Genomic DNA, 15989 nt, shown 5'->3' with positions numbered 1-15989 from the left:
TCCAACAATCCTGAAATTGAGTCACAAGCTTAAATAACACAGCCCAAAGGAAATTCCACACTCTAAAGTCAGAATCCCATTTAGCCACACCTTTATTACAAAAACACACACAGTACAAAATACCAGCAGATGTGTTTTTATTAAAATTTTAAGGAATATAAAATTACTTTTAAAACAATTCTGATCCTGTAATATTGTCAAAATAAATATCAGAAGTCCAGTTAAAAAAAAATCCATAAGACAATGTGAGGATTTGACTGGGTTCGATTGAAATATTCAAACAACTGCCAAAATATTAAATTAACGCAAGTAAATTTCTTCACATTTAAATTTATTAGTTTCAGGAAAGATTGATACATAAATAGGGTGGATGACAGAAAGTGATTCAAGAGGATAAGAAAAAGGTAATTTCGGTGAGAGTTTGCTCTAATGGAGTTTAAGCTCTGACATAAACAGGCTAGATAGAAAAGCTGCTTCAACACACATCTGTTGTGCTTGACACAAGGCTTAAATCAGGGGTAGCCAGACAGAAAAATAACAGCAGTCACAGGGTAAACAAAATTAACCCCAGCAGTTTTCAAATTGTTACACTGCATAAAAAGTGTTTTTAGACCCTGTGCCATCGAAAATATATTTTCTATCAAAATAACTATGCAACACTTTCTTTTCTTTTTTTTTGGCTTGGCTTCACGGACGAAGATTTATGGAGGGGTAATGTCCACGTCAGCTGCAGGCTCATTTGTGGCTGACAAGTCCGATGCGGGACAGGCAGACACGGTTGCAAGGGAAAATTGGTTGGTTGGGGTTGGGTGTTGGGTTTTTCCTCCTTTGTCTTTTGTCAGTGAGGTGGGCTCTGCGGTCTTCTTCAAAGGAGGTTGCTGCCCGCCGAACTGTGAGGCGCCAAGATGCACGGTTTGAGGTGATATCAGCCCACTGGCGGTGGTCAATGTGGCAGGCAGTCCTTGTACCTCTTCTTTGGTGCACCTCTGTTTCGGTGGCCAGTGGAGAGCTCGCCATATAACATGATCTTGGGAAGGCGATGGTCCTCCATTCTGGAGATGTGACCTACCCAGCGCAGTTGGATCTTCAGCAGCGTGGATTCGATGCTGTCGGCCTCTGCCATCTCGAGTACTTCGATGTTGGAGACGAAGTCGCTCCAATGAATGTTGAGGATTGAGCAGAGACAATGCTGGTGGAAGCGTTCTAGGATCTGTAGTTGATGTCGGTCGATAGAGGACCCATGATTCAGAGTCGAACAGGAGTGTGGGTATGACAACGGCTCTGTATACGCTAATCTTTGTGAGGTTTTTCAGTTTGTTGTTTTTCCAGACTCTTTTGTGTAGTCTTCCAAAGGCGCTATTTGCCTTGGCGAGTCTGTTGTCTATCTCGTTGTCGATCCTTGCATCCGATGAAATGGTGCAGCCGAGATAGGTAAACTGGTTGACCGTTTTGAGTTTTGTGTGCCCGAAGGAGAGTCCAAAGCCCGCTGAGCAGCTCAGACAGCAAAGTCCTCCTCAGCGACAAGATCTCCATCCTCAACCAATAGTCAGAACACTTCCAATCTCTTTTCAGTGCCAACCGCTCAGTCCAAGAATCTGTCCTGCTCCAGCTCCCTCAAGGCTAGAGCTGGATGAGGTCCTCACCCGGGAAGAGACATATAAGGCAATCGAACAACTGAAAAGTGGCAAAGCAGCAGGTATGGATGGAATCCCCCCCACAGAGGTCTGGAAGGCTGGCGGCAAAACTCTGCATGCCAAACTGCATGAGTTTTTCAAGCTCTGCTGGGACCAAGGAAAGCTGCCTTAGGACCTTCATGATGCCATCATCATCACCCTGTACAAAAACAAAGGTGAGAAATCAGACTGCTCAAACTACAGGGGAATCACGTTGCTCTCCATTGCAGGCAAAATCTTCGCTAGGATTCTACTAAATAGAATAATACCTAGTGTCGCCGAGAATATTCTCCCAGAATCACAGTGCGGCTTTCGCGCAAACAGAGGAACCACTGACATGGTCTTTGCCCTCAGACAGCTCCAAGAAAAGTGCAGAGAACAAAACAAAGGACTCTACATCACCTTTGTTAACCTCACCAAAGCCTTCGACACCGTGAGTAGGAAAGGGCTTTGGGAAATACTAGAGTGCCTCGGATGCCCCCCAAAGTTCCTCAACATGGTTATCCAACTGCACGAAAACCACACAAACTCAAAAAACTGCAACACTACTGAACAGTTTAACTGTTGATATTACATTAGTTTATTTATGTGCTCAGATAGTATAATGGGCATTTCTGTATCTGCTGCTTTAAATGTAATTTAAATGAATACCATAAAACTTTTAAAACTCTCATTCAAAAAGAAGAGCAAAATAGGATCAAAAAAGGGACCAGGCCATCTCCAGCATTCCTCTACAACTCTCAGTGAATATTGTTCAGGGCCCAAGTGTCCACCTTAATGATTATGATGCAGTATGTAAATCTGTAGAGAGGTATTAAAGTTAATAGATTTCTTGCACTTCTGTGAAAAAGTATTCATTTTTCCACCATGTCTGAAATTTTCATCACTCCCTTGCTATTTTCTGTCTTTTCGGTTCTGCCATATTTAATCAACTGAGGTAAACAATTTTTAACTGAGATAACCGTTTTCATTGACAAGTAAAATTTCAGCGAACAGCCTGGAAGTTGTTCAAAATGGCAGCAACATCTAGTGTTGAAATTAAGTGCAATGTACATACACTTCAATTTATTGCTAGAGACTATGTTCCATTCCATTTTATTTTTAAAATTCACCCTGGGCCACTTAAAAATGAGCAATAGGCCGCAGTTGGCCCAAGGGCCGTAGTTTGGCCACCCCTGGCTTAAAATGCGAAAACTTGCGATTAGAACTCTGAATAGAATCAGTTTGGTAATGCTGAACAAAGAAATGAAGATGCTGGAAATTTGAAACTAGATCAAAAAATGCTTGAAGCTCAAAAATCTTTTGAAGAAGAATCTGATCACCTGGTATCGAAACAGAAAAGCTTGAAAACACAGGTCAGCCAGCATCAAAGGAAAGAACAGAGTTAATGCTTCAGGTTGAAGACACAGGTCAGCCAACATCAAAGGAAAGAACAGAGTTAATGCTTCAGGTTGAAGACACAGGTCAGCCAACATCAAAGGAAAGAACAGAGTTAACGCTTCAGGTCAAAGACACAGGTCAGCCAGCATCAAAGGAAAGGACAGAGTTAATGCTTCAGGTCGAAGACTTTCCTCTAAATGAAAGAAAGAAAACAAATTCACTTTTAAGTTGCAGAGGGAGTGGGGGGGGGGGGGGGGTGTTAAATGAGCAGAATCATGAATATACCTTTTGAGTCCAGAGAGGATGTAAGGTAATGATAAATCTTTGATGCAATCTGGTGATAGGGTAGTGAAGGAGAGAGAACAAAGTAACATATACTGTCTGTTGAATTATTTGCAGCATCGGAATTTTTACCTCAAACCTTTGGAAAACTTCAAAAAGTTGAGGAAAACGACATAAGCAGCCCAATATTCTTTTATTTTCATTCCCTTGCAACAATTAGTTTTTTTTTAATTGAATGCAGTTTCTGTTCTGATCCCATTTTGGTGGGTGCCTTTGCCTGTTTAAAAATGAGGGCCGAACATTTTTGCTTTATCCATCAATCCTTCTTATTCACACCAATTCACCAGCGACAATGTTAGGTTATCTAATCCAATTCCTTTCCTTGCAATTTCATATTTTTCAACATCAAAATCCCTCCAAATTCTCTTAATAAATTCTGTTCTCTATCGTGTACGATAATCTCTACATGTTCACCTCAGTGAGGAAGGTAGAAAATAAAGGCAGCGAGGAAAGCCTTCAAAAATGTTTCTGTTCACTTTCTGTTCCAAATTAAGCCCATCATATATTTGGATGAGGCACAATGATAATATCTCATGTGAGAGAATCACACCTTTTGAGGGATAAGATTTTGTAATAATGGGCTGCAGAGACCTCAGCTGCAATTTCCCTCCAATTACTGTTACTCTATTCTAATTGAATTTGCCACAAGGAGAAACCAGGCTACAGAAACATCCACATTACAATGTACAATTCATGGACAAAAAAAAAATCAGAAGAGCACAAACAAACGTAGTCCCTGCAGTGTCCATTCTTCCATGAAGAGGTCAAATCAAGTTTCACCACGTCAGTCTTAACATGGCTTCCTTGGGGAGGAACAGAAATGTGTATGACAATGAGTGCAAGAGTGAAAGGGGCCTCAAGATTTTCCTGAAGAGGAGTTTTCAAAATGTCATCAGTAGTCAAAATAACACCAAAGATAAATATACAAATTTCCTTATCAGGGATACAAGGCAGCAAGTCCATATTCTTGCAAATGATCGCTTAAGGCATTAGACTGGGAAGCAGCACTTGAGGGGTGGTGTGGAATGGGACTATTATTTGTTATCACAGAAGGTAGTAATATAGTAAAGTAACTTACACCAGGGTTTGAAACTTTTCTACATGAACTCCAGAGTGGTGAACAGGAGTGAGCATTCTTTGGAATGCAAATCAATAGCTGACAATGCAATGGGGAGGTTCTCTTATTTTTATAAGAATGGTACAGGTACTTCTGATGAGAGGGCAGATAAATAATGAAACTCATTTTCAAATGTTGCTTTTCGAGTTGTGTCACTGCCATTGGCTGTTCACTGATGAAACAAATTGAATAACAATATAATATAAAATAGAACATGATAGCATGGTATAGGCCCTCAATGTTGTGCTGACCTATATATTCCTACCAAAAACAAAATACTAAACCCTTCCTACCTCTTAACCCTCTATTTTACTTTTGTCCATGTGCCTAAGGGTCTCTTAAATCCCCCTAATGTTTCAGCCTCCACCACCATCACTGGCAAGACATTCCAGACACCCACAATGCTCTGTGTAAAAAAAAAACAAAACCTTGATGTCTCCCCTAGACTTTCCTCCCTTCTCTTTGTAGAAATGTGGCCCTAGAGTTCGCTATTCCTGCCCTGGAAAAAAAAGCACTGGCTGTCCACCTTATCTATGCCTCTCAGAATTAAGACTCCTCTCATCCTTCTATGCTCCAAAGACAAGACAAAAGTCTCAGCTATGATAACCTTACCTCATAAGACTTCTTTTCCAATCCAGGCAACAATCTGGCAAATCTCCTCTGCACCCTTTCTGTCGCTTCTACATCCTTCCTATAATGAGGTGACCAGAACTGAACACAATACTCCAAGTGTGGTCTCACAGATTTGTAGAGTGGCAACCTGGCCTCTCGACTCTTGAATTCAATCCCACTATTAACGAAGCCCAGCATCCCATAGGCCTTCTTAACTATCCTATCAACCTGCACAGCCACCTTGAATGTGGACCCCAACATCCCCCTGTTCCTCTACACTGCTAAGTATCTGACCATTAACCCTGTACTCAGCCCTCTGGTTTGGCCTTCCAAAAAGCATTACCTTACACTTATCCAGAATGAATTAAACACTGACATATAGCAAATCATTCTATTTATTCTAGGATGATGAGCAGCTAGAACCATTGCAGTCATTCACAAGGTCAGAGAGATGCTCCTTCAGCAAGTGAATGAGGAGAGCTGAATATGCATCTACTTAAACATTCCACATGACATAGCCAACCCAAAAACATCACACCCAATTGCATTATCATTACTCTCGATCTGCAGTTGACATCTGCAAAGAAAGTCAGGAGCAGATCACATAACCTCTCCAGTCTTTCCATTCATCATCACAAACATCATCATGCAGAAGGGGAGCGGGGGCCCAGGAAGGGGAGCGGGGGCCCAGGAAGGGGAGCGGGGGCCCAGGAAGGGGAGCGGGGGCCCAGGAAGGGGAGCGGGGGCCCAGGAAGGGGAGCGGGGGCCCAGGAAGGGGAGCGGGGGCCCAGGAAGGGGAGCGGGGGCCCAGGAAGGGGAGCGGGGGCCCAGGAAGGGGAGCGGGGGCCCAGGAAGGGGAGCGGGGGCCCAGGAAGGGGAGCGGGGGCCCAGGAAGGGGAGCGGGGGCCCAGGAAGGGGAGCGGGGGCCCAGGAAGGGGAGCGGGGGCCCAGGAAGGGGAGCGGGGGCCCAGGAAGGGGAGCGGGGGCCCAGGAAGGGGAGCGGGGGCCCAGGAAGGGGAGCGGGGGCCCAGGAAGGGGAGCGGGGGCCCAGGAAGGGGAGCGGGGGCCCAGGAAGGGGAGCGGGGGCCCAGGAAGGGGAGCGGGGGCCCAGGAAGGGGAGCGGGGGCCCAGGAAGGGGAGCGGGGGCCCAGGAAGGGGAGCGGGGGCCCAGGAAGGGGAGCGGGGGCCCAGGAAGGGGAGCGGGGGCCCAGGAAGGGGAGCGGGGGCCCAGGAAGGGGAGCGGGGGCCCAGGAAGGGGAGCGGGGGCCCAGGAAGGGGAGCGGGGGCCCAGGAAGGGGAGCGGGGGCCCAGGAAGGGGAGCGGGGGCCCAGGAAGGGGAGCGGGGGCCCAGGAAGGGGAGCGGGGGCCCAGGAAGGGGAGCGGGGGCCCAGGAAGGGGAGCGGGGGCCCAGGAAGGGGAGCGGGGGCCCAGGAAGGGGAGCGGGGGCCCAGGAAGGGGAGCGGGGGCCCAGGAAGGGGAGCGGGGGCCCAGGAAGGGGAGCGGGGGCCCAGGAAGGGGAGCGGGGGCCCAGGAAGGGGAGCGGGGGCCCAGGAAGGGGAGCGGGGGCCCAGGAAGGGGAGCGGGGGCCCAGGAAGGGGAGCGGGGGCCCAGGAAGGGGAGCGGGGGCCCAGGAAGGGGAGCGGGGGCCCAGGAAGGGGAGCGGGGGCCCAGGAAGGGGAGCGGGGGCCCAGGAAGGGGAGCGGGGGCCCAGGAAGGGGAGCGGGGGCCCAGGAAGGGGAGCGGGGGCCCAGGAAGGGGAGCGGGGGCCCAGGAAGGGGAGCGGGGGCCCAGGAAGGGGAGCGGGGGCCCAGGAAGGGGAGCGGGGGCCCAGGAAGGGGAGCGGGGGCCCAGGAAGGGGAGCGGGGGCCCAGGAAGGGGAGCGGGGGCCCAGGAAGGGGAGCGGGGGCCCAGGAAGGGGAGCGGGGGCCCAGGAAGGGGAGCGGGGGCCCAGGAAGGGGAGCGGGGGCCCAGGAAGGGGAGCGGGGGCCCAGGAAGGGGAGCGGGGGCCCAGGAAGGGGAGCGGGGGCCCAGGAAGGGGAGCGGGGGCCCAGGAAGGGGAGCGGGGGCCCAGGAAGGGGAGCGGGGGCCCAGGAAGGGGAGCGGGGGCCCAGGAAGGGGAGCGGGGGCCCAGGAAGGGGAGCGGGGGCCCAGGAAGGGGAGCGGGGGCCCAGGAAGGGGAGCGGGGGCCCAGGAAGGGGAGCGGGGGCCCAGGAAGGGGAGCGGGGGCCCAGGAAGGGGAGCGGGGGCCCAGGAAGGGGAGCGGGGGCCCAGGAAGGGGAGCGGGGGCCCAGGAAGGGGAGCGGGGGCCCAGGAAGGGGAGCGGGGGCCCAGGAAGGGGAGCGGGGGCCCAGGAAGGGGAGCGGGGGCCCAGGAAGGGGAGCGGGGGCCCAGGAAGGGGAGCGGGGGCCCAGGAAGGGGAGCGGGGGCCCAGGAAGGGGAGCGGGGGCCCAGGAAGGGGAGCGGGGGCCCAGGAAGGGGAGCGGGGGCCCAGGAAGGGGAGCGGGGGCCCAGGAAGGGGAGCGGGGGCCCAGGAAGGGGAGCGGGGGCCCAGGAAGGGGAGCGGGGGCCCAGGAAGGGGAGCGGGGGCCCAGGAAGGGGAGCGGGGGCCCAGGAAGGGGAGCGGGGGCCCAGGAAGGGGAGCGGGGGCCCAGGAAGGGGAGCGGGGGCCCAGGAAGGGGAGCGGGGGCCCAGGAAGGGGAGCGGGGGCCCAGGAAGGGGAGCGGGGGCCCAGGAAGGGGAGCGGGGGCCCAGGAAGGGGAGCGGGGGCCCAGGAAGGGGAGCGGGGGCCCAGGAAGGGGAGCGGGGGCCCAGGAAGGGGAGCGGGGGCCCAGGAAGGGGAGCGGGGGCCCAGGAAGGGGAGCGGGGGCCCAGGAAGGGGAGCGGGGGCCCAGGAAGGGGAGCGGGGGCCCAGGAAGGGGAGCGGGGGCCCAGGAAGGGGAGCGGGGGCCCAGGAAGGGGAGCGGGGGCCCAGGAAGGGGAGCGGGGGCCCAGGAAGGGGAGCGGGGGCCCAGGAAGGGGAGCGGGGGCCCAGGAAGGGGAGCGGGGGCCCAGGAAGGGGAGCGGGGGCCCAGGAAGGGGAGCGGGGGCCCAGGAAGGGGAGCGGGGGCCCAGGAAGGGGAGCGGGGGCCCAGGAAGGGGAGCGGGGGCCCAGGAAGGGGAGCGGGGGCCCAGGAAGGGGAGCGGGGGCCCAGGAAGGGGAGCGGGGGCCCAGGAAGGGGAGCGGGGGCCCAGGAAGGGGAGCGGGGGCCCAGGAAGGGGAGCGGGGGCCCAGGAAGGGGAGCGGGGGCCCAGGAAGGGGAGCGGGGGCCCAGGAAGGGGAGCGGGGGCCCAGGAAGGGGAGCGGGGGCCCAGGAAGGGGAGCGGGGGCCCAGGAAGGGGAGCGGGGGCCCAGGAAGGGGAGCGGGGGCCCAGGAAGGGGAGCGGGGGCCCAGGAAGGGGAGCGGGGGCCCAGGAAGGGGAGCGGGGGCCCAGGAAGGGGAGCGGGGGCCCAGGAAGGGGAGCGGGGGCCCAGGAAGGGGAGCGGGGGCCCAGGAAGGGGAGCGGGGGCCCAGGAAGGGGAGCGGGGGCCCAGGAAGGGGAGCGGGGGCCCAGGAAGGGGAGCGGGGGCCCAGGAAGGGGAGCGGGGGCCCAGGAAGGGGAGCGGGGGCCCAGGAAGGGGAGCGGGGGCCCAGGAAGGGGAGCGGGGGCCCAGGAAGGGGAGCGGGGGCCCAGGAAGGGGAGCGGGGGCCCAGGAAGGGGAGCGGGGGCCCAGGAAGGGGAGCGGGGGCCCAGGAAGGGGAGCGGGGGCCCAGGAAGGGGAGCGGGGGCCCAGGAAGGGGAGCGGGGGCCCAGGAAGGGGAGCGGGGGCCCAGGAAGGGGAGCGGGGGCCCAGGAAGGGGAGCGGGGGCCCAGGAAGGGGAGCGGGGGCCCAGGAAGGGGAGCGGGGGCCCAGGAAGGGGAGCGGGGGCCCAGGAAGGGGAGCGGGGGCCCAGGAAGGGGAGCGGGGGCCCAGGAAGGGGAGCGGGGGCCCAGGAAGGGGAGCGGGGGCCCAGGAAGGGGAGCGGGGGCCCAGGAAGGGGAGCGGGGGCCCAGGAAGGGGAGCGGGGGCCCAGGAAGGGGAGCGGGGGCCCAGGAAGGGGAGCGGGGGCCCAGGAAGGGGAGCGGGGGCCCAGGAAGGGGAGCGGGGGCCCAGGAAGGGGAGCGGGGGCCCAGGAAGGGGAGCGGGGGCCCAGGAAGGGGAGCGGGGGCCCAGGAAGGGGAGCGGGGGCCCAGGAAGGGGAGCGGGGGCCCAGGAAGGGGAGCGGGGGCCCAGGAAGGGGAGCGGGGGCCCAGGAAGGGGAGCGGGGGCCCAGGAAGGGGAGCGGGGGCCCAGGAAGGGGAGCGGGGGCCCAGGAAGGGGAGCGGGGGCCCAGGAAGGGGAGCGGGGGCCCAGGAAGGGGAGCGGGGGCCCAGGAAGGGGAGCGGGGGCCCAGGAAGGGGAGCGGGGGCCCAGGAAGGGGAGCGGGGGCCCAGGAAGGGGAGCGGGGGCCCAGGAAGGGGAGCGGGGGCCCAGGAAGGGGAGCGGGGGCCCAGGAAGGGGAGCGGGGGCCCAGGAAGGGGAGCGGGGGCCCAGGAAGGGGAGCGGGGGCCCAGGAAGGGGAGCGGGGGCCCAGGAAGGGGAGCGGGGGCCCAGGAAGGGGAGCGGGGGCCCAGGAAGGGGAGCGGGGGCCCAGGAAGGGGAGCGGGGGCCCAGGAAGGGGAGCGGGGGCCCAGGAAGGGGAGCGGGGGCCCAGGAAGGGGAGCGGGGGCCCAGGAAGGGGAGCGGGGGCCCAGGAAGGGGAGCGGGGGCCCAGGAAGGGGAGCGGGGGCCCAGGAAGGGGAGCGGGGGCCCAGGAAGGGGAGCGGGGGCCCAGGAAGGGGAGCGGGGGCCCAGGAAGGGGAGCGGGGGCCCAGGAAGGGGAGCGGGGGCCCAGGAAGGGGAGCGGGGGCCCAGGAAGGGGAGCGGGGGCCCAGGAAGGGGAGCGGGGGCCCAGGAAGGGGAGCGGGGGCCCAGGAAGGGGAGCGGGGGCCCAGGAAGGGGAGCGGGGGCCCAGGAAGGGGAGCGGGGGCCCAGGAAGGGGAGCGGGGGCCCAGGAAGGGGAGCGGGGGCCCAGGAAGGGGAGCGGGGGCCCAGGAAGGGGAGCGGGGGCCCAGGAAGGGGAGCGGGGGCCCAGGAAGGGGAGCGGGGGCCCAGGAAGGGGAGCGGGGGCCCAGGAAGGGGAGCGGGGGCCCAGGAAGGGGAGCGGGGGCCCAGGAAGGGGAGCGGGGGCCCAGGAAGGGGAGCGGGGGCCCAGGAAGGGGAGCGGGGGCCCAGGAAGGGGAGCGGGGGCCCAGGAAGGGGAGCGGGGGCCCAGGAAGGGGAGCGGGGGCCCAGGAAGGGGAGCGGGGGCCCAGGAAGGGGAGCGGGGGCCCAGGAAGGGGAGCGGGGGCCCAGGAAGGGGAGCGGGGGCCCAGGAAGGGGAGCGGGGGCCCAGGAAGGGGAGCGGGGGCCCAGGAAGGGGAGCGGGGGCCCAGGAAGGGGAGCGGGGGCCCAGGAAGGGGAGCGGGGGCCCAGGAAGGGGAGCGGGGGCCCAGGAAGGGGAGCGGGGGCCCAGGAAGGGGAGCGGGGGCCCAGGAAGGGGAGCGGGGGCCCAGGAAGGGGAGCGGGGGCCCAGGAAGGGGAGCGGGGGCCCAGGAAGGGGAGCGGGGGCCCAGGAAGGGGAGCGGGGGCCCAGGAAGGGGAGCGGGGGCCCAGGAAGGGGAGCGGGGGCCCAGGAAGGGGAGCGGGGGCCCAGGAAGGGGAGCGGGGGCCCAGGAAGGGGAGCGGGGGCCCAGGAAGGGGAGCGGGGGCCCAGGAAGGGGAGCGGGGGCCCAGGAAGGGGAGCGGGGGCCCAGGAAGGGGAGCGGGGGCCCAGGAAGGGGAGCGGGGGCCCAGGAAGGGGAGCGGGGGCCCAGGAAGGGGAGCGGGGGCCCAGGAAGGGGAGCGGGGGCCCAGGAAGGGGAGCGGGGGCCCAGGAAGGGGAGCGGGGGCCCAGGAAGGGGAGCGGGGGCCCAGGAAGGGGAGCGGGGGCCCAGGAAGGGGAGCGGGGGCCCAGGAAGGGGAGCGGGGGCCCAGGAAGGGGAGCGGGGGCCCAGGAAGGGGAGCGGGGGCCCAGGAAGGGGAGCGGGGGCCCAGGAAGGGGAGCGGGGGCCCAGGAAGGGGAGCGGGGGCCCAGGAAGGGGAGCGGGGGCCCAGGAAGGGGAGCGGGGGCCCAGGAAGGGGAGCGGGGGCCCAGGAAGGGGAGCGGGGGCCCAGGAAGGGGAGCGGGGGCCCAGGAAGGGGAGCGGGGGCCCAGGAAGGGGAGCGGGGGCCCAGGAAGGGGAGCGGGGGCCCAGGAAGGGGAGCGGGGGCCCAGGAAGGGGAGCGGGGGCCCAGGAAGGGGAGCGGGGGCCCAGGAAGGGGAGCGGGGGCCCAGGAAGGGGAGCGGGGGCCCAGGAAGGGGAGCGGGGGCCCAGGAAGGGGAGCGGGGGCCCAGGAAGGGGAGCGGGGGCCCAGGAAGGGGAGCGGGGGCCCAGGAAGGGGAGCGGGGGCCCAGGAAGGGGAGCGGGGGCCCAGGAAGGGGAGCGGGGGCCCAGGAAGGGGAGCGGGGGCCCAGGAAGGGGAGCGGGGGCCCAGGAAGGGGAGCGGGGGCCCAGGAAGGGGAGCGGGGGCCCAGGAAGGGGAGCGGGGGCCCAGGAAGGGGAGCGGGGGCCCAGGAAGGGGAGCGGGGGCCCAGGAAGGGGAGCGGGGGCCCAGGAAGGGGAGCGGGGGCCCAGGAAGGGGAGCGGGGGCCCAGGAAGGGGAGCGGGGGCCCAGGAAGGGGAGCGGGGGCCCAGGAAGGGGAGCGGGGGCCCAGGAAGGGGAGCGGGGGCCCAGGAAGGGGAGCGGGGGCCCAGGAAGGGGAGCGGGGGCCCAGGAAGGGGAGCGGGGGCCCAGGAAGGGGAGCGGGGGCCCAGGAAGGGGAGCGGGGGCCCAGGAAGGGGAGCGGGGGCCCAGGAAGGGGAGCGGGGGCCCAGGAAGGGGAGCGGGGGCCCAGGAAGGGGAGCGGGGGCCCAGGAAGGGGAGCGGGGGCCCAGGAAGGGGAGCGGGGGCCCAGGAAGGGGAGCGGGGGCCCAGGAAGGGGAGCGGGGGCCCAGGAAGGGGAGCGGGGGCCCAGGAAGGGGAGCGGGGGCCCAGGAAGGGGAGCGGGGGCCCAGGAAGGGGAGCGGGGGCCCAGGAAGGGGAGCGGGGGCCCAGGAAGGGGAGCGGGGGCCCAGGAAGGGGAGCGGGGGCCCAGGAAGGGGAGCGGGGGCCCAGGAAGGGGAGCGGGGGCCCAGGAAGGGGAGCGGGGGCCCAGGAAGGGGAGCGGGGGCCCAGGAAGGGGAGCGGGGGCCCAGGAAGGGGAGCGGGGGCCCAGGAAGGGGAGCGGGGGCCCAGGAAGGGGAGCGGGGGCCCAGGAAGGGGAGCGGGGGCCCAGGAAGGGGAGCGGGGGCCCAGGAAGGGGAGCGGGGGCCCAGGAAGGGGAGCGGGGGCCCAGGAAGGGGAGCGGGGGCCCAGGAAGGGGAGCGGGGGCCCAGGAAGGGGAGCGGGGGCCCAGGAAGGGGAGCGGGGGCCCAGGAAGGGGAGCGGGGGCCCAGGAAGGGGAGCGGGGGCCCAGGAAGGGGAGCGGGGGCCCAGGAAGGGGAGCGGGGGCCCAGGAAGGGGAGCGGGGGCCCAGGAAGGGGATGGAAAGGGATAATATTTTCACAGCTGAAATATAACTGAAAACAATTCTCAGAATATTTTGCTCAACTATCTGCACGCCCTTATAAAGTGAGAAATCTTATTGGACTTCCTTTGCTTTTGGCCCAGCCATTCCTCTTTCTCTGCATCACCATGAGTATCGTACAGCATACTGCCTCCCAATGTTGACTCAACGACACTTGAACCAGAAGTTGACGGCATTCTACTTTCAGCCTGGTTGTCGGGTCGTAAGTACAAGTTGTTCATAAATCAGACATGATTGAATATGAATGTTGAAAATGAAATATCCAATTTAGGCATGGTTAGTGAGGCAGTTAGTGCAACGCTGTCACAGGGTCAGCGATCGGGGCCAAGGTTCTAATCCCGCGCTCTCTGTAAGGTGTTTGTACATTCTCCTCGTGTCTGCGTGAGTTTTCCCTGGGGGCTCCAGTTTCCTCCCACCATTCAAAACGTACCATGGGTTGTTGCTCAATTGGGTGCAATTTGCAGCATGGGCTTGTGGGCCGAAAGGGCCTGTTACTATGCAGTGTGTCTAAATTAAATAAATTTCTAATCAGTTGAATGCTCAATAGTCGAGTTGAAGTGCCGCAAACATTCAAGGTAACAGAATTATCATGGTTGCTCAAACTTTGACAATTGTGAGAAGGTTCATTTAAATCAGTATGCGTGGATTTTAAAAGAGACAATGAAAACAACCAATGCAGAATAAACGGATTGATTCGAGACAGATTAGCATGTCATTCATTCTTAGTCACAAGGCTCAATGATGAGTACAAGTGAAGAATGATCTAATAATTTGATTAATATCTAATTGTCTTCCTAACTCATTCATACACCTCCCTCCCCCAACAAATATTTTGGGCCTCAAACATTCCTTTGAGTTGAAATAGTTTTTTTGCCCCCCAAATTTGTTTATATCAATCACTACTCACAATATAGTTTAAACAATCCAATGTAGATTGTCCAAACTTAACACCGCCATTCAGTACACAAGCAAGTCCTATGCTTCTGGGATGTCTAAACATATTATCCCCCTTTCCCATTCTGGAAACCTCTTAGAATGCTTCCATGAAGCTGGATAGAACAGACCTATCTTTTGACAAATTATTTGAATTCAACCATTTCAAATAATGATTCTGGTATTCCCATGTTACATATAATCTAGATTGATTTTTTGTTTATTTACTTATGTCATTATCATCTCTTTAACCTTGTACAATCATCTTTTACAATTTCTCTTTACCTTCCATATGAGAAAAACCCTCTTTATATGCTTTGTTCCTGTTTCCTGCTCTCTTCACCCCAAAACCAATTTCCATCTACTTCATTCCAATGAAAGATTACCATCTTAAGCATTTCCAGAATATATTGATTGATCTTCAATATTAAGCAACCATTCTATATTCTTCTCAGAATAAACAAAATCAAATATTCGAAAGGACCTTGGATACCCATAAACCAGCCTCTGAAATATTCATCACCACACATGAAGTTGTGAGCTTACAGTAATGTCCAAGACAGTGCAAATTTCATTAAAAAAAACCTTGCATAACCTGAGAATGTTTAATGCTCTCAAGATCACAAAACCTCTGGCATTCTGATATACATCTCGTACAATGCAGCCCCAAATTAGTCAATGCCACTCACCTTTGAGATAAAAAGAAAGGAAGTGATGTACAAGAAAACCTCCATCTGTCTGCTTGTCACACAGGAGTATACTTATTCCCTGTTTCAATAAAGGAAAGGAACATAATGAACAAGATTTGTTTTAAGACAAAGGATTCTGTTGACACCGTGGTTAAGTCAAAAAACATACCTGGAGAAACTCAGCAGGTCAAACAGTGCCTTTATGTAGCAAAGGTAAAGATACATCACCAAAGTTTCGGGCTTGAGCCCTTCATCTCTCATGTTTCCCCCACACCTTGATAATATTTTACCAGAGATGGAAGTTCATGCAAATATTATTAAAATGTGGTGGGGTGGGAGGGGGTGTGTGGAGAGAAACAGCAGCAAGAGTTCACAATTGTTCCTTGTGAAATTGTATGGAAGGATTTCCTGATAATGATTTCCACAGAACGCGACAACATGCATCATTTCAAGTGAGCAGCTGCATCAGTTCAGGATCTCCTAAATAACAATCACTTATTCTCACCATCAGTTACCAATCCTTTTTTTTTATATAATTGTCTGGCAAACTAAAGGTATCGATCATCTTCAAGACTTCTATGTGGATGGAACATTTAGCAGCTTCACTTCTCTGTTACACGCACACGACTTACCTGCAACACACCTATTTTGTTACTTTCACATTTCAAAGTCTTTCTCAAACTTCCCTCAGTTACCTGTCAAACAACCTTGGGAAGATCTAGTATCAGCTAATCCAGGAAAGGGACAATTTCAAATATTTATAGCTCCATTCTGAAAATAAAAAGACATTCATTTTCCAAAATAAAGACCAATGGGAGCAAGAATTAGGCATGGAAATTAAGGAGAAACTGTGGGAAGAGGCTATTGAAAGAATTTGCATCAGTTAGGATTTGTTCAATTTCAGATGTTGCACAGGGATCACTCTTAAAACAAACTACTGAGAACAGGAGTTGAGATATTATGGTAAAGTTGTATAAAATTTTGGCGAGGCCAAATTTGGAGTATTGTGTGCAGTTTTGGTCACCTAATTACAGGAAAGATATCAATAAGATAGAAAAAAATGCAGAAAAGATTGACTAGGATGTTGCCCAGACTTCAAGAACTGAGTGACAGGGAAAGGTTAAACAGGTTAGGACTTTAATCCCTGGAGTGTAAAAGAATGAGGAAAGATTTGACAGAGGTATTTAAAATTATGGGTTGGGGGGGGGAAAGAAACAGAGTAAATGAGGATTGGCTTTTTCCACCAAGGATAGGTGAGATACAAACTAGGGGACACAGGTTAAGGGTGAAAAGGGAAAAGTTTAGGGGGAACATCTTCACACTGAGAGTGGTGAGGTAGTGAATGCGAGCTCAATTTTTAACATTTAAGAAGAATTTGGACAGGTACATATATGGGAGAGATATGGATGGCTATGGACTGGGTGCAGTTCAGTAGAACTAGGCAAAAAAATGGTTCAGCACTGACTAGAAGGACCAAAGGGGCTGTAATGTTCTAATTGTC

General features: G+C 57.7%; 1 protein-coding gene and 1 long non-coding RNA gene across 3 annotated transcripts in view; one reads left to right on the top strand and one right to left on the bottom strand.

Moving 5' to 3' along the window:
• The window catches only part of LOC138755706 (uncharacterized), a 47901-nt gene that overhangs the window by 23903 nt on the left and 8009 nt on the right, over positions 1–15989 (top strand). Inside the window, exon 4 of the long non-coding RNA XR_011352479.1 lies at positions 12950–13068. This is a non-coding gene — a long non-coding RNA (uncharacterized lncRNA). The remainder of the gene's footprint in view (positions 1–12949; positions 13069–15989) is intronic.
• The window catches only part of elp6 (elongator acetyltransferase complex subunit 6), a 36106-nt gene that overhangs the window by 17081 nt on the left and 3036 nt on the right, over positions 1–15989 (bottom strand). For both annotated transcript variants that reach the window (XM_069922152.1, XM_069922151.1), the window contains exon 2: positions 14489–14567. In XM_069922152.1, coding sequence (XP_069778253.1) covers positions 14489–14567 — 79 coding nt within the window. The remainder of the gene's footprint in view (positions 1–14488; positions 14568–15989) is intronic.

This window comes from Narcine bancroftii, chromosome 2 (assembly GCF_036971445.1).
Source record: "Narcine bancroftii isolate sNarBan1 chromosome 2, sNarBan1.hap1, whole genome shotgun sequence".
NCBI lineage: Eukaryota > Metazoa > Chordata > Chondrichthyes > Torpediniformes > Narcinidae > Narcine > Narcine bancroftii.
This window is presented reverse-complemented; position numbering and strand designations above follow the sequence as displayed.